We start from the raw sequence: 17,820 nt of genomic DNA, 5'->3' as shown, positions 1-17,820 counted from the left end.
TTGGATTCACAGAGAATCCTATAGAGATATCCTTACAAATGGGATGTAAGATGATGATTTGTACTCTTCGTAATGCACTACGCACACACTACCTGTCAATATATATCTTACTGACACATAACTCCTTATTCATTCTTCAAACCAACCTTGTTTCACACACTCTACTAGCTAACAAGCTTTAAATGTTACATCTTGTCTCTATGAGAATGTAAAGCCTGATCTTTTCCAGAGTGCATTGTCTGGTCCTTTTTTGGGTTTGAGTTCTCCTGTGCTTTCAAATACTCGTACATGACGTGATGTTTGTATGTCTGTTGGGATTTAGATCTAAATGAATCTGCCAATCTTTCATTCAGATTACCTGAAATGGATTTAGAGGCTTCACTGACTGATTCCTCCGCCGCCCTAGATCTTTTTCTGAACAACAGGTTTTCTGATGCTTTGGCTCTATTAAAACCCAGGTAAGTCAACTGACTCTTGGTGAACAGCTGGTTGTACTCTTTATTCTTTTAGTTCTTGGCAGTTCTTTTCATTTCACACCTGGAATATGCATTTGAGTTATTTTTAAGTACTGCTCTTGTCGCCTTCAGGAAGAGTCAGAGCATGTACCACGCAATGGGCTACAGCAGCATCTTAGTGATGCAGGCAGGCATGACCTTTGACCCAAAGGACATGGAGGCTGCCATGGAGTCACTGAGGGACTCCCTGCACACATGCCAAAGGTAAGGCTGAACAGTTTTCGTAAAAGTTTAGGCTTTAAGTTCCCACTTCAGCATGATAAAGCAGGTCTAGGTCCTATATAAATACTGTGACAGTATCAAAATGGTCAATCCAGCTGCAGTGTATTTTATATAAGAGTGAGATTTGGAAGCAGTGCAGGTGCATTAGACCCAGGAACACTGACCAATCAGAGCATACTGGGCTCTTAAAGAGACAGCACTAAAAATGGAGCGTTTAAATGCAGGTATATTCAGAAAGACGGTATGAGAACCGATAATAAATATATATTTATTTTAAATGAAAGCATGTAAACGTGTTCAAAATACAAGTAGGAATCTGAAAAGTACCATAATATGACTTCTTTTTAAATTGAGCCCATATATCGTGTGTTCCTAACTTAGATTTCGAAAGAAAACTGGAATAGTGGAGACTTTAACCAGCCTGTGGTACAGACAACCATCTGACAACCTGACAGAAGGTAAGTGAGACTATCGATCCATGACAAGGAGGGGAGACGACCCATGTTAGAGTGTCAATTAAGTATTTTATTAGAAATAAACTAAATGTAATTGTATGCAGTAGGTGAACATGTGTGGAGAGTAATTGCATTGGTAGCAGATGAGGAAACTTTGAGCCTATGTGAGTGGGACAATAAGAAGGTGCTAACATTTAATTAGCGTAACAATCCTTCCCTTAGAAACGGAGGAGTCGTGAACCTATACATACGATCCTCTGTGACATGATCCCCTTTTTGACGTTAACTAATTTGCATAGCAATTTAAGCAATGACTAATTGGATCAATGGACCAATAGATAAATTAGAGTCACAGCACAGTGTGGTAACAGTCAGGCCTGCACACAAAGTGTTTTGTTCTGTACAACCTTTTACATCCACCCTATGGCACTGATTACAGGTTGAGTTCACAGTGACCGTCTCCCTCAAGCTCTGAAAAGATTATTTCTTCTCCCAGCATGTGACATTTGATTCTTGTTGACAGAGGAGATGCATGCAGAGCTGTGCTATGCCGAAGTTCTGCTGCAGAAAGCTGCGCTCACATTCCTGGATGAGAGTATAATCGGCTTCATCAAAGGGGGGATGAGAATCCGAAACAGTTATCAGATTTACAAGTAAGAACCCTTGAATGTGGGGTTTTGCTGGGGACACGAGGCCTTAATCAGACACTGAGGGAAAATTATATACAAGTATATTTTGAAATATGTTTTCTCTCCAACCAGGGATTGCCAAGCCTTGGCCCTCATCACAAAAGATATAGAAAAACAGAAGAGCACCCACATTCATTTTAGGGGCGGAGTCAACATGGGCATCGGCTCATTTAATCTGGTGAGAGCTACAGAAGCAGTCATACAGTAGAACAATGTGTTTTTGTCACATCTTATAGCCATGTTTTTAAGTTACAAATATGTTGCTTTAGACTTAAAAATAAAGGCTACTGAAATGTCTGACTGAGAAAAGCACAATAAGAAGTCATAATTTCGTACCCTAACGGACTTTTAACCTACTTGTTGTTGTTACCAGATGCTGTCGCTGCTCCCGTCCAGAGTCCTCCGACTGATGGAGTTTTTGGGCTTCTCAGGAGACAGGGTAGGTGCAATCAGTCGCTTTTAATTTGTTCAGTAAAACTCATGATATACTAAGTGTTTCTATAGTTTTTGTTTTTTTTACCACCAATCAAAGAACCATTTGCTAATTATCTTTACAGGAAATAGGTTTGTCAGAGTTGAGAGAGGGAGCAGCTGGCAACAGTCTGCGCTCCATCCTCAGCACCTTGACTCTGCTGATGTTTCATCTCTACATTACAGTCATTCTGGGTAAATTCTTCCAGACATTTAAATCCAATTTTCTCATTATAACCTCTGCTAAGGAAGCTATGTTTCCAGGTTCAGTTTGTTGGTTAGTTTGTCTGCTTGTCAGCAAGATTACTGAGAAACTACTATCCCAATTTTCTTGCAAATTGGTGGAAAGTTGTTGCATGGGCCAAGGAACAACCCATTACATTTTGGAGCGGATCTGAATTACAGAGCGGACACGCGCATCATTTTTCACTTATGGAAACAGCCTTGGCGGATGTCTGTGCTCTCCTCTCCTTGTAAGCGTCAGAACATTCTTAATCTTCTCGTATTATTCCATCAGGTACTGGCGATGGAAACCTTGTTGAGGCTGAAGCTCTACTGGAGCCCTACATTGAGAGGTTTCCAAATGTGAGCAGTGGTTTGTTTTTTTTGTGCTGATTCTAACATTGCAGATGAGTGAAATGGCATTATTTTAAACTACTGTGTTTGTTTCTTGTCCACAGGGAGCTCTCATTCTCTTCTACACTGCAAGAATTGCTTTGCTCAAAGGAAACTTTGCATTTGTAAGTACTGGTTATGATTCTGGTCTAACAGTAGCTCAAAGGCAGCTCGTGTAGTTGTTGAAGGAAACTGAAAGCCTACAAATGTGGGGGTTTCTCTGCAGGCTCAGGAGAAGTTCCTGGCATGTATTGCATCACAGCAGGAGTGGCGTCAGATTCACCACCTGTGTTACTGGGAGCTGATGTGGTCCTACTCCTTTGAACAAAAATGGAGGGAGGCGTATCAATACGCTGACCTGCTCTGCAAAGAGAGCAAGTGGTCCCAGGTAACACGCGTAACTTTGTCTCCCTTTGCCTTGTAAAACTGCTCATGTATTGACCTCTGATGATGAGCTGATTGCTCTTCTCTTGCAGGCCATCTATACATTCCAGAAAGCTGCCATCTTGAGCATGCTACCAGAGGAGGAAGTGACTGAACTGGGAGAAAATAAGGAGGACTTATTCAGGTGTGTGTGTACCATTATTTGGCTCGGGTGTAAGTTATGTAATCATCACACAGTAACTGAGACGTGTGGTTTGTCTGTAGGCAGGTGAACGGTCTCAGGCTGAGGATTGCTGGGAAGTCGATTCCAACAGAGAAGTTTGCAGCAAACAAGGCCCTGCGATACTCTTCTGCTAACCCAGAGAAACTAGTTGTGCCTGCTTTGGTGAGGATGCATGTGCACTCCTATTTTCAATGACTGAACATTTGAAGATTAGGCTTGATGATGATGATGATTATTATCTTTTTCTTCCTACAGGAAATGATGTATGTATGGAACGGTTTCACAGTAGTTGGCAAAAGACCCGAGTTGACTAAACAAATCTTGACTACTTTGGAGAAAGCAGAGGAGCAGCTCAAAGATGACCCAAGTGAGAGGAACAGCAGAACTTTAAAGCCCATATGTGTTTGTTTTTGTAGCACCAGTGTGAAACTAACAGCATTTCATCTAATGTGTAGATCCATCAGAGTATCACCTGGATAACCAGTGTGTTGTCCAGCTGCTGAAGGGCCTGTGTCTAAGACAGCTGGGGCATCTGGTCCAGGCTGAGCTCTGCTTCAATCATGTCATTTCCAGGTGAGACCATCTTAATACTTTTTTTTTTTTTTTGCAACACATGTTCTCAGGAAAATAAACTGAAACGGGCAAAAATGAGACAACACATTGAGACGCTACTGAATCGACCCCCCCCCCCCCCCCTGAAGTAACTTTTGATTTAACATTTCCTTGCAGTGAAAATGGGATCAAGCATGACAACTACCTGGTGCCATTTACCATGTATGAGCTGGGCCTGTTGCACAAGCAGAAAGGTGACACCAACAAAGCCATTAGTTTGATGGAAGATATCAAGTAAGTGTTATTAGCCGGCTACATTTTAGTTCTGTATTTATATTTGCTTCTGAATGTCCCAAAATGCTTTTGACGAACTGTGGCTGATTATACGATGAGCTGATGCGTGATCTTGTTTGCAGAACGAACTACAAAGACTACAACATGGAGTCGAGGCTACACTTCCGCATCCATGCAGCGCTCAACACCATGGGCTCTTTTGCAGCCAAATTTCCCCCTTCACGTACGCCGGCTTAAGAGAACCCGTGGCAGGACGCTCAACGTATAACGTAGTCAAACGCACCTGACGCAAAGTCTCAACCCTGATTGTGGCCTCATCTTGAAAGCCTCCAGATGAGCATGGTGCTGTCACCCCCATGATGATTATGATGATGATGATGATGTTGTACATCCAAACTTACAATTGCAACCCTGTGTAGCTTTTTTTTCTTCTAAATTCTGTTTAAGTGAATATAGAGCAAGAACAGTTGAGCAGACTCTGCATGCACCTTGTATGACTGGCCAGAATATGACTTGTTTGTTTCCATTGACTTATGCTACAGCTTCTCAGAGGCAGGGCGGTGTAAGAACAATGACAGTCCACGGGACACAAACTAAATGTACGGGGAAAGAAGAGAAACTGAAAATGTTTTTACTGGATTTAACACATTTTGCTCTTTTTGAAGTTTGCAATAATGTAATACCCAGTGCGAGACTATTCCATTTATCTTGCTTATTTTCCTGTCAATATTATAAGAATGTTGTTGTTGTTTGTACGCTACATGCTCTGGTACAGTGTAGCCATGTTCTACAGCTAACTATTGACCTGTAAATAACTGTTCATCTTTTCTGTGCAGTATGAATGAGGCTTTGTTGACTAAAATAAAGCTAATGAAGCAAATTATGTCCTTTTTTTTTATTTAATGGTGGCACAAGGTGTTGATACATTTCATCTCTCTTCAATAAATTCTGTGAGAGTGGACTAATAAGGGCTGGGAACTCCCTTTTTGATTTGAAAGTTAAATGTAAGGGAAGTTAGACTGGCTGTCTAACATTTGCCTTCGCACCCTGCATGCTGATAAGTCGATTATGTGACTAGCACTGTTAAATAGGACAAATCCTCTCTGCTGAGTGTAGATGGACATCCTTACTGATTACAATGTGAGTCTCATCTTGCCCAGTGTCCATCACTATCTGCTAGTGAGAATATCAGAGTACATCAGGCATATGCATGGTACTATGGAGGTTTGCCAGTTTCACTGATTGGTTCTTCCCTCTCTGGTTGATAGTGTGTGTGTGCATTGTGTTCAATTATATAGTGTAGTATTTGCTTTTGGCAAGTTTCAAGGAACATGTTTGTCTGTCATCACGATAAATCAATAAAAGGTCAAATCTGGAAGTCAGTCCACGTTCTTTAAAAAAGAGACGCTGTGTCGAGGGACACGTTCCAGTTAGCAGTTCCACCAAAAAGTGATTTCCCCTCTAACCTTTTCAAATGGTTTAATTTAAATGACATTTGGAGGCCCAAGGTAGTACATGTATCCAATATTGCACACAAAAAGCAAAGCTTAGGAAAAAAATAAAAATAAAAATGTAGCACAACTTTGTGTTTTTTGTCTTAACTATTCCATTAATAATTGTATAATGGCCTGGCCCTATATTGAAGACCACTGAACTAAACTATCTTTATCTATACAATTTAATAAACTTTATATTACATGCATAATACTTAGACACACTTGTAATGGAGTATTTTTACACTTTTGTACTGCTACTTCAAAATATCTGAGGATTCTTCCACCAATTCCCATTAAAATTGAATATGTTTCCATTTATTTATAACAAGCACTGTAACATATACTGTATACATATAAGGGAAAATTAATTATTAAGTCTCACAAATCCCCAGTAACTAGAAGTAAACGTGTTATTTATTCACGTATGATTGCTTGGACTCTTGCTGTCAGTGCTGGGGACCACGTGGTTAGTGAAATGATCAGCTGACTCTGTCGGAGGAGGAAGAGGGATGAAGATGGAAGGGAACAGAGACGAAGCTGAAAAATGTATAAATATAGCGACGAAATCCCTCAACGCTGGAGATAAAGACAAAGCGTTGAAGTTTCTCATCAAAGCAGAGAAGCTGTATCCAACTGACAAAGCCAAAGGTGAGGACGTTTGTGACTGACAGGCCGGGGCTAACCTAGCGAAGTAGTAACTGCTCTGTAGTGTTAGCTAGCATAGCTGACGTGTGTTAACACCCCTCACGGTTTAAGCTCACTTCAAGTCACCTACTGACTATTGTATAACTTATATTTGTATGATAAGTTCACGTTTCACAAGTATAAACTATGGCTTTTAAGACGGTAAATTAAGCAACACAAATCCGAGTTAGCGTTAGCTAAATTGTGGGCCTAGCGATATGTTAGCTAACCTAGCTAGCGCTGTAAAATGGGATTTTATATATATATATATATATATTTATATATATATATATGGAGAAGTTAGGTGAAATGGTGTTAGCCTGTACTTTTGGGAGATATCAGAGAAGCATTGTAATGAAACAACCAAAATAAGTTAGCTAACGTTTATCGTCAATCCATGATCAAGACATCAACGGTTCATGCTAGCTGTCATTCATTGTAATGTCTTGAATACCAGCTGACCTTTAAAGCATTTTTGTTCGCTGTCATTTCATTTCATTTCAAGAAATAAGCTTTGGCCTGCGTTATTAATGCTGTTGTGTAAAAGCCGTGGGCTTGTAAGGATCTCGGGGAGGGCAGAACAAGGCAAGTGGAGCCTGGAGAGGGATGTAGTCACGGCTGGGACTTCATGCCGGTCAACCGACTGCCAATCCTTTAATTGAACGATTGACCCGAAGTGTAGGCTAATCCGGGACACTGGACTGCCGGAAGTGCTTTGGTTTGTAGTTCTAAGAGGCTCTTTAATACAGTGTTGTGAGTGACTGTTTAATAGTGTAACGTTAGATAAACTAGGGAACAATGATGGACAGGAACTCCTCTATTGTTAAATTGTAACTTGTAAGTTAAAAGTAGTTAAATGTCTAACTCTGTGTCCTGTTGTGTGTGTGTGTGTGTGTGTGTGTGTGTGTGTGTGTGTGTGAGTGTGTGTGTGTGTGTGTGTGTGTGTGTGTGTGTGTGTCCATGTCCAAGCTAATAGATAACTGAATTTCCAAGGCTGGACCTTGAAAAAGCTAAATAGCACACGCATACGGACAACGATTTGCAGTTAAGATCAGAAAATGTTACTTATCAGTTCAGTTATTTGAGCGAATAGTCAAGGATCTTTACTATCCACATACACACGACAGGATGTGCACTGAAATGTAAAGCTGCACGCATCACACGCATGTTTGAGAAGTTATAAAGAAAAGGTTTTAAACAATGGGCCAAAGAGGATGGGGGTATCCTACAGGTGGCGTCTTACGATACCTGCAGACTAGCATTCCTCACAGGCAGTTTAGATCACGGCAGCCACATGGGGGTTTGTACCCGACACAAAGCACTTACATATGTGTCATACTGTCTTTGAGTTATCTGGCATCAGTAATATCAACAATCGCATAACAATCAGCTCAGTTAACCCAGTATTTTCCATTCTGTTATGAATGTGTTCACATTAAAGAGGAACAAATGTAACGTATCAAAATACAGCCTCAAGATCATGGAGCTAAATTTGGACCAAAAGTTTTGATCATTTGTAAAAAAAATAAAATGTAATTGAAAGTTCAAGTTTTGATCTTGAAATGCAATAATATATTCAAACTAAAACAAGTGTATGGAAAGTTTTTTTCAATGTTTTTTTCTGTAATTCTTTGGAATAAATGATGAATCGAACACTACGCTGCGTTCACAGTGCTATGTGGAAGTGGGGAAACGTCAAAGTGTAGCTGTTGAACTGCAGTCTGTCAGTGTTGTCATAGTGTATTCCTCTTATACTGCTATTGGAACAGAGTACAGCTTGCTTAACTTACTTAACGGAACTTTGTCACTGCCGTCTATTTTTTTCTACTGCCCATGAATATGGTGTATAGAAAGTGTTGATCATACTTCTCATGGTACCTACATTTCCTGAAGGCAACATGATTGAGGAAGGTCTTCAAGCCTTCCTTCTTTGGCTGTCACTCGCATTTCAACGGCCCTCTCAGTTGAAGCCACGCCCCTCACGCCAGACCAGGACCATTAGTCTGAACGTGGAACAAATAAGATCTGAATCTGAAAACATAAAATCTGCAAAAAAAACAAGAACTTGTATCAAAATAAATATATATAAATATATATATGAAAGTGAAAAATGAAAATAAATAATTTATTCCAAAGAATTACAGAACTGAATCAAAATAATATTTGAATACATTATTTTATTTTTCAAAGTTTAAGATCAAAACAGTTTATTAATAATAATAATAATAATAATAATACATTTTACTTGTATAGTGTTTTTCTGGAAACTCAAACGCTTTCAATTTTTTTTTAAAATGATCAAAACTTTTGGCCCGGATTTAGCTAAATGCAAAATAGATTAAACAGATTATTATATTGAACTATTGTTCAGCGTGGGCTAATCAGGTTTTTTTGCAGCTGCGAAAATATATGATTCAGCCTAAGAAAAGCTGTAGAATTTGTAACTAAAAATACAATGACATGTTTGTCTTTCTTAAGATGTTAAGTAGTCTAGTGCTATGGGATGGATTATGGTTGTGAAAGAGGCACTAGTTGTTAGCTTATGTTACACATGACCACATTCATAATGATGAATAATAAATTACTGAACAATAAGGAACATTATAACACTTAAAAACCTTCGAGAGACACATGATTAGGCTGCTCTACTGTTGCTGTGTGGTCTTTAAGTTTATATTATCTATCACTTAGTGTGTGTGTGTGCTTTTGATGTGGTCATCTTTACTTGAATTTGCTGCATAGTGGTGATTTACTCTGGTTATAAGTGAGCTGCATGATTATTTTCTGCACAATCTTGTCTCTATAACTCATAATAGTACATTTAAAATGATGATGTGTACAGTACAGGGCGAATGACAGGTTTGGAAAATTTTCATTTCTCTTCTGCAGTATGCAAAATGTGGCACTCTGAACATCGTCATGCCTTTTGTTCACTGCACCACAATAGTCACCTGGAAGTGGTGCACAACGTTGAGTTTTAGTACGACACTTCCTCTTGGTTTTAATGTAGTCATATCTTCTCCCTATGTGCACTCACAGACTTGTTTTAATCAGGGGATTGAATCCAGTGCTTCCTTGTACTGTACCAAATTTGGTTTTGTTGCGTGTTTTACCTCAAGTGAGGCCTTTTCATTCATCAACTTTAAATGGAGAGCTATCCTAAACTGGAGCTCGGTCTGTTAAAGATCAGTGCTGTCTTACTCACTTCTAAGATACTAAAGGTAATCATTTAATTCATCTTAAGCCTCTTCCTCTGTTCTTCAGCTTTGTTGGATGCGTTAACGAAGAATGGGAGCTCAGGGGGAAACGGTGCGTATCGTAGGAGGACAGCGGAAGGCTCAGAAGGTACCGGCGCACATCCAGAGAGGGAAAGCCAAGGAGGAGGCGACTCTTCTAAAGGCTTCAACAAAGATCAGGTTGAAGGTGTGCAAAGGTGAGAATTTTAGGATTCACTGGCTCTTCCCTTTTCATGCTGTATTTCTTTCCCCTCTAATTGGTACTGTAATCTGTCCGACTCCTATGTTGGTGCGTTCCTTCAGTTGGCCCTGTGTCAGCAGTACTGTTTCCATCATACTTTATTATCCCTATTATCCGTGGCTGCAGGAGGACGCTGTAGTCTCCGCAGTGTTGTGCACACACGGCTAATTGTCAGCTTGGTGTCTTGCCTGTGAGGGGATAAAGACATTTAGTGTGAACTAAATTACAGGTAACCACTACATGCTCTAATTTCAGAGAGAGAGAGAGACTCAGATTCGTTGCAAACAGCAACTTGAATGCATTCATAGGATAAACATGCTGCTCGTCAATCCTACCAGCGTGTTCACTTATTACACACAGGCACTCACTCTGCTCTCTAGTGTTTTCACACTAAATCCTCTGGGGAAAGCTTCAGTAGTTTAAAAATTGCATCATGTCTTCTAAGAAAAAGAAGCACCGGTTGTGCTTCATGTTTACTTTAAATACGTCTCCCACGTGACCTCATTAGTAATCTTACTGCAGTCATCAGTCCGTATCGGCTGGCTACGCTATAACTTAATATTATCCACTTTTAACAGCGGAATACTTTCGTTTATTATTCTATGAGATTTACACATTTGCTATTTTTTTTTTGTGTGATGCATATTGATCTTTGATGTGTATTTTATTTTGTAACATGGATTCACTCTATGACAGCCCTAATGACAGACGTCACAGGTCAAATGAAGTATACACGCTTGACGTTCAGAAAGTGGCGGTGGAAGAGAATTTAGAACATGTTCTCACCTGCAGGGCCACTGGGTTGTTTCCAGTTGCTTCACTTCCTGTCCCTGTCTTTCAGAATAAAGCGGTGTAAGGACTACTACGAAGTGCTGGGTGTCAATAAAGAAGTGAACGAGGAAGAGCTAAAGAAAGCCTACAGGAAACTAGCGCTCAAGTTCCATCCAGACAAAAACCATGCACCTGGAGCCACAGAGGCCTTTAAAAGTAAATCCTTGTTCTTTAATGATCGATTTGAAATGTAGCTCGCATGTGAGCATCGTATTTTGACACCTACCAACTCGTCCATCACTTTTCCCCCCTCCCTTGATTCATCACCGGTGTCCTCCTCCAGAGATTGGTAATGCATATGCAGTGCTCAGCAACCCAGACAAAAGACGGCAGTACGACCTGACCGGAGGAGAGGAGCCGAGCAGCCCGGGTCACTCGCACGGAGGAGGCGGAGGAGGCTTCGACTTCCACAGGGGCTTCGAGGCCGACATCACTCCCGAGGACCTCTTCAACATGTTCTTTGGAGGTGGCTTCCCCTCCTGTGAGTGAGCACTTAGAGTCCATCGTGTCCCACTTACGTTTGGTAACCATTCCTCGTGATCGGATCACACTTGATTGACAGATCCCCTTTAGGCTAAAGTAACTTTACCATGTTATTTTTACTATTAATCACTAAATCGTGTCGCGTCCTACCACGGAATAAAGTACCAAATCTATCAAATGGACCCTACTTGGTTAGAAAGCTTCACTAAAAGACAGTTAGCATTAGCTTTTCTATGCTACACTTTTGGGCTACTTATCTTATCTGTGATAGTCTGTTGGTTAGCTTAACACGGTAGCTTTCAAACCAAACCAAGCTAAGAAAAGTGCAGTGCAGTTTTCCAATGGAGGGACGATTGGAGGTGTTGTGAAGACAGCTTGGCGAGAGACGCGTCAATCATCTTTCTCCTAAATATTATTGGGCAGATGTTCATTACGTAAATGATGTCCTCGTTTAGCCACGTCTAACTGCAACCCAGTAACAGGGAAGTGAGTGAGACTTATTCTTAAGTTGCATAGTTAGGTCAAAGGCTATGTTGTTATGCTTTGTAGGCGTTTATTATATGCACATACGATCCCAAATGACATAATTCAGAACCAATCATGGACGTGCCTTTCCAGGAGCTTTAAGTGACCTCAACGTGTTCCATATTCTTTGTTTCTTCGTTGTCTACAGCAAGCGCACACACCTTTACCAACAACAGAACGAGCTACAGCCAGCAGACGGATTCCCGACAAGAGAGAACAGAAGAAAGGGGAGATGTACGTACATGGGGTTCAGATTTGATGTCTTATCTTTCATTAATGTCACATAATAGTATAGTACATTGTCATTTGAATTGATGTGCACCTATAGAAACGACTTTGACTGTACAGTATCATAGGTGTGTGTTGTTGAAGGTGAAGCACTCATTGAACTGTGTTTGCCTCCAGGGTGGCTTCTCAATGTTTATCCAGCTGATGCCCATCGTGATCCTGATTTTAGTGTCAATACTGAGCCAGATGATGGTGTCCCCCCCACCCTACAGCCTCTACTCTCGACCGTACGTCACACACACACACACACACACACAGTTTTTCATCGCTGAGGCAGAATGTCATGAAGCTAATCACAATTTTTAAGATGTACTATGAAATGTTGGTAAAAAGTGCTCGTCCTGGTGTCTCAGTAAAACCTGATACTCTAAATTACCTTCAGGATTCAACATGACTGCTACTGTTGACAGCTTTGCCTCAACAATTTGTCCTCCCACTGCCTCCTCCAGGTCCACGGGTCAGACCATAAAACGGCAGACGGAAAACCTGCACGTCGACTACTACGTCGCTAGAGATTTCAAGTCGGAGTTTAGGGGCTCAGCGCTGCACCAGATTGAGAAAAATGTGGAGGAGGACTATGTATCTAATGTCAGAAATAACTGTTGGAAGGAGAGACAGACAAGTGAGTAGCCGTGGTTATAATACACACTCGGAACAAGTTTACTGGATTCAATAATAGTTTTGTTTCTTCTCGCTTTATCCCTCACGTTGTTTTTGTGCTTGTCTCATCCAGAAACAGACCTGCTGTATGCTGCTAAGGTTTACAGGGACGACCGAATGCGCAAGAAGGCAGAACTTATGACCATGGATAACTGCAGGGAGCTGGACAGACTAAATAACCTATTCAGAGGAGGATGAATTGGACGCTTTTAGATCATGTATATGAATAGATGTGTATGTTCATGTTTTTCTAAGGAAGAGTCTTTACACTAGGAGCAAGAACTTACTGAAATAATTTAGCTCTATTGTTGAAGTTTTAAAATGTCCCTCTCCTCATATCCCCCACACCAACTTCCTCACTCCAGTCTGACCCCAGGAACCGCCTTGGTGCATCTTAATGAACCAATCTACACGTGCTGTAGAAAGCTCCAGACCTTTCTTTTTTTTTGTTTAGTTTTTTTTTTTTACTCTGCTTTTCTTGTATTTTCCTGGAAGCAAGACGGACAAGGACACTTGATTGTAAAGGCATGTGCTTCGAGTAGTGAGAACCCAAACAAATCACTGTCTTGAGATCAACAAACGGCTTTCGACATCATCTGCTTGACATAAATATAAGATGAGAGACTTTGTAGGTTCGTTTGGGCGGGTGCTGTCCTCCAGCCAAATCCATTTCGTGCAGAACACGGGAACAAAAGAAGAAAAGAAAACGCAGCGCTTCTTCTCGCTTCCTACTCGCCTCCAAGTGTGGATGACGGTCAACGGATCATGAAGAGATACCTGTGATTTTGCTACTATAGAATATTTTATGTCGTCATCTTCAAAATGAGAAGTTGGTTGGGACTAAACATGGAAGGACATTGAAACTGTTCTCATAAATGGTTGTACATTTTCATTTTTGAATGTTTGAAGTTTATGCAGTTATTTAAGAAACTATAGAAGAAACAAAGTTTTTCTTCATTGCTCGCCTAATCATTTAAATAAAGTAAAATTATTACCATAGACTTTGTAGTATTTGTGTCTCTGATTCAGATGTCAAAGGTTCAATTCACCAAAATGACAAGAAAATAACACTTTATAACTTGCATCTCGTAGAATATAGCATGTAGTGTTGGTGTTATTGCTGCTGCAGTGGAGGTGTATGGAAATGTATTATGTCACGCATTATCACTTCCTTGACTATATTTCTGTGGTGTAACACACATACACATCTATATTCACCTGCGTACACATGTATACAGCGTACGTACCGATGTGTACTTCAATTTGTCAGTATTTCTTGTTTTTTCTTACATAAGACCATCCTACACTCGTAACGTAATTGTATACGTTAGGAACCAAGGGGTCCTATATTTCTATTATTCCTATCGAGATCATTGAACCACTTTCAGAACCAATATTATATTTTTTTATAAACCTGATGAGGTTCATAATGACTGAAACTCAAGAAACAAGAGACTGATGATTCTTCTTTGCGTGAGTGTAATGGCCAGATTTATCCACCAGAGGAAGCTGTGTATCAAAACATAAAATAAGTCCCCGGAAATACAAACCAAATACAGTATGTGCCATTGGTGGAAAAAGCACTACTCTTTTTAAAGTAAAAGTAGAAACACCAGTGTAAAATATACTCCATTACAAGTCTGGTATTATTACTATTATTATTATTTATTATTATCATAACAGTGTATATTTTATGTAAAATTATGTAAAAAAGTCTACCTCTGTACTTTAAATATTTTTAAATATATTTGTGTCCCTATCTTTTCAGTGAACTTTGTTATTCAGACATTCAGCAGTGGGAAATATTTTAAATATTACTGACTTGTATTTTTCTTTACGGACGTTGCAACTTGTGACATCATCTTGATTGGTTTATCAGCGGTCATGTGACAGCGTCAAACCCGGAAGTGAATCAACGTATGCTGTGGCAGGTGGGCTCCTACCAGCTATGTGTCTAAACTAGGTAGTGAAATGAAAACAACCAGAAGTGAAACTTGAGATGCCATCAAGACAACATTGTGAGGAATAAATCAGCCTAAATTGAACAAATGTGCCGGGAAACGCTGGTTTCCGGCTCTGACGTTAAGTAGACGATGCACTACCGCATCTGTGTTTTTCTGTTGGGTCTGTACTCTTGTGGATGTCTCCCATGGGTGTCTGCGTGTTCACAAGAGCCAGAGACTCCAGACTGGAGGATGACTCTGAAAACGATCCGGAACGGAATACACAAGATTGACACGTACCTGAACGCAGCACTGGACTTATTTGGTGGCGATGACGGGCTGTGCCATTATAAGTGTGCAGATGGTAAAACAGCTTTTTGTCTTTTTATACCTTTTCTTTCTCAAAGTGAACAATTAATGTGTCAAACATAACATTACTAGTGGTAGTGTTTAATTTAGGAGTGCCAGGACTCATGTCTCATACATGACATGAAGGATAGTGTTCATACCTGTGCTTTTCCTTACATATTCAAGTCAAAATTAAACAACTATGGACAAATAATGTGAGACACAGTTAATGAACGTTGAGTTTATGCAACACTTGAGAGCCAGAAGATATACATTATCACTCCTTGAGCTGCAAGGTAGACCATGACATCATGGTGTATTGATGTGGTTATTTCTTCACAGCAAGATAACTGACTGTGACAGAACAAGAAACATCTTCACCTTTGCTCCTCTGACAGGTTACAAGCCGGAACCTCGTCCCGCATACAAGCAACCACCACCCAACGGATGTGGCTCCCCGCTGTTCGGATTTCAGGTAATCTGACATCATTTGGAAGTTTTTTTTTACACATATTGGACAAGCAAAAATGTTTATAATGTGATTCCTGATGTAAGCATCAACTCAAACAGCATATTCTTTTACATTGAATGTTCCCTAGTGTGTTAAGCATTTTGTATACCCTGATCCCTGGCTGATGAGTAACATGAAATTGCAGTACAGACGTAAAGTATCGAAACTTTTATTTCAGATTTTACTAACCAGGACATGAACCACCATCAAAACTTTTGAATTTGGGGAAATGTTTCCTACAGGCATTTTTAATTTTAATGTCATTCTAAAATACACTACAAAGAGTGACAAACCTGTTTCCAGTTTGACATAGGCATCCCGTCCATGACCAAATGTTGTAACCAACATGACCGCTGCTACGACACCTGCGGCAGCGAGAAGCACGACTGCGACGAGCAGTTCCAGGACTGTCTCGAGACCATCTGCAGGAATGTGCAAAGGACTCTGGGATTGGCCCAAAGTGTCCAAGGTAAGAGGCTGAGCCAATGGGTGCTTTTCAGGATGCTAATTGATGCTTCCTCACGTCCTCTCTCTCTCAGTGGTAGACATTTTAAAATGTTACATTTACATCTTATTAGTTTAGCAAATTACCTGATTTTCAAACCAGCTCACCTTTCCCCCTGTTGTGTGTTCGCTCTTCTTCTTCTTCTTCTTCTTCTTCTTCTTCTTCTTCTTCTTCTTCTTCTTCTTCTTCTTCTTCTTCTTCTTCTTCTTCTTCTTTCTGTCCTTCTTTGCAGCCTGTGAGTCAGCTGTGACTCTGCTGTTTGACGCTGTGATGCACTTGGGATGTAAGCCATACCTGGACAGCCAGAGGGAGTCTTGTGTGTGTCAGTATGAAGTGAAGCGGGAACTGTGACACCACGACAGGATCAAGACTGTGGAACGGACTGATTCAAACACACAGCACTGACAGAAGGATACGAGCAATACACTTTTTCCCTCCGATCTTTTCAGGGATAGAGTTTCTTGGGCCTGCACTGACTTGTGTCCATCGCCTCCCTTTTTCTTGGAGTCTTGAATTGTAGACGTCTGTTAGGCAAAGTGAATGTGAAAACACCTAGTGGACAGTTAATATCTTCTCTGATGCAGTTAATTATTTATATTTTGTTCATGCTGTGTAATGTGTTTGTCCTGTGATAGACTAGAAACATGGTGTTCAGGGTTAGCCTGGCTTTTGGCTACACTTTATTTTATGGGTTTGTTAATTTAAAATAATTCCCAGAACGGTTGTGGGGGGGGGGGAAAAACTAAATGATGTTATTTGGCATTGATTATGAGAAATGCAACTTTTAAACTATGCACAACGACTAAACTGACTAAATGAACCTGTCTCAGAATGTTTTATTGTCAACTACACACCTGGAAGGTTTATCGACTACATCTTGCACGGTTGCGACACTATCGCGGTGACAAGACAGACACACCTGGTACTCGTAACGCCTTCTGTGGTTCCCGCTTCAGTAACTCTCTCAGGAGCACATTTTGCCATTATGACTCACAAGGTGAAAACAATACAAGCGTCGCTGTCGTGGATGATAATCAGCCTTAATTAAACCAATGTGACGTTAAGTGGACGATGCACTACTACAGCTACATTTGTGTTTTTGTGTTGGGTTTGTTCTCTAGAGGATGTCTTCAATGTTCGTGTGCCTGCAAACAAGAGACTCTAGACTGGAAGAAAACTCAGTTAACGGAAAACACAAGGTTGATAAGTTCCTGAATGAAGCGCTCGACTTGTTTGGCTCGTTGATGACGGGAAAAGTGTTTTTCTCAAAGTGAATGATTTGAATTTGCAAACATAAGTATAACTCACGACACTAATGTGTTTCATGAGGCAGTGTCAGGACTCTTGTGTCACACATGCTGGTTTACTGAACATCAAGTAGCTCTATAATCCACACCTCTATGTGTAGAACTATGGACGAAATGAGACAAACTTAATTCATGTTGAGTTTATGCAACACTTGAGAGCCAGAAGATATACATTATCACCCCTTGAGCTGCAAAGTAGGCCATGAAATCATGGTGCACTGGTGCGGTTATCTCTTCGCAGCAAGATAACCGACTGACAGAACAAGAAACATCTTCACCTTTGCTCCTCTGACAGGTTACAAGCCGGAACCACCACCACCCAACGGATGTGTGTTTGGATTT

General features: G+C 40.5%; 3 protein-coding genes across 3 annotated transcripts in view; all 3 read left to right on the top strand.

The window, feature by feature from the left end:
• Window positions 1-5,316, top strand: part of ttc39b (tetratricopeptide repeat domain 39B) — a 5,943-nt gene extending 627 nt beyond the window's left edge. The window contains exons 3-18 of the mRNA XM_029431067.1: window positions 354-458; window positions 588-719; window positions 1,119-1,195; window positions 1,716-1,845; window positions 1,954-2,059; window positions 2,255-2,320; window positions 2,439-2,547; window positions 2,870-2,937; window positions 3,033-3,092; window positions 3,194-3,355; window positions 3,444-3,535; window positions 3,616-3,736; window positions 3,830-3,941; window positions 4,030-4,147; window positions 4,304-4,420; window positions 4,543-5,316. Coding sequence (XP_029286927.1) covers window positions 354-458; window positions 588-719; window positions 1,119-1,195; window positions 1,716-1,845; window positions 1,954-2,059; window positions 2,255-2,320; window positions 2,439-2,547; window positions 2,870-2,937; window positions 3,033-3,092; window positions 3,194-3,355; window positions 3,444-3,535; window positions 3,616-3,736; window positions 3,830-3,941; window positions 4,030-4,147; window positions 4,304-4,420; window positions 4,543-4,657 — 1,690 coding nt within the window. The 3' untranslated portion in view covers window positions 4,658-5,316. The remainder of the gene's footprint in view (window positions 1-353; window positions 459-587; window positions 720-1,118; window positions 1,196-1,715; window positions 1,846-1,953; window positions 2,060-2,254; window positions 2,321-2,438; window positions 2,548-2,869; window positions 2,938-3,032; window positions 3,093-3,193; window positions 3,356-3,443; window positions 3,536-3,615; window positions 3,737-3,829; window positions 3,942-4,029; window positions 4,148-4,303; window positions 4,421-4,542) is intronic.
• A 1,053-nt stretch (window positions 5,317-6,369) lies between these two features.
• dnajb14 (DnaJ heat shock protein family (Hsp40) member B14) lies at window positions 6,370-13,865 on the top strand. The gene is made up of 8 exons (XM_029431532.1): window positions 6,370-6,564; window positions 9,865-10,033; window positions 10,919-11,064; window positions 11,192-11,389; window positions 12,065-12,150; window positions 12,322-12,431; window positions 12,654-12,826; window positions 12,938-13,865. The coding sequence occupies exons 1-8, from the start codon at window positions 6,426-6,428 to the stop codon at window positions 13,060-13,062; spliced, it is 1,146 nt and encodes a 381-aa protein (XP_029287392.1). The 5' UTR covers window positions 6,370-6,425; the 3' UTR covers window positions 13,063-13,865.
• Window positions 13,866-14,757: 892 nt separating this feature from the next.
• pla2g12a (phospholipase A2, group XIIA) lies at window positions 14,758-16,997 on the top strand. Its single transcript, XM_029431557.1, has 4 exons — window positions 14,758-15,171; window positions 15,554-15,630; window positions 15,970-16,135; window positions 16,404-16,997. Exons 1-4 carry the CDS (start codon window positions 14,958-14,960, stop codon window positions 16,520-16,522), a joined length of 576 nt encoding a protein of 191 aa, XP_029287417.1. The 5' UTR covers window positions 14,758-14,957; the 3' UTR covers window positions 16,523-16,997.
• Window positions 16,998-17,820: the final 823 nt, after the last annotated feature.

Source organism: Cottoperca gobio, chromosome 1 (assembly GCF_900634415.1).
Source record: "Cottoperca gobio chromosome 1, fCotGob3.1, whole genome shotgun sequence".
Taxonomy (NCBI): Eukaryota; Metazoa; Chordata; class Actinopteri; order Perciformes; family Bovichtidae; genus Cottoperca; species Cottoperca gobio.
Note: the sequence above shows the minus strand (reverse complement) of the source record. Positions and strands in the feature narration are given on the sequence as shown.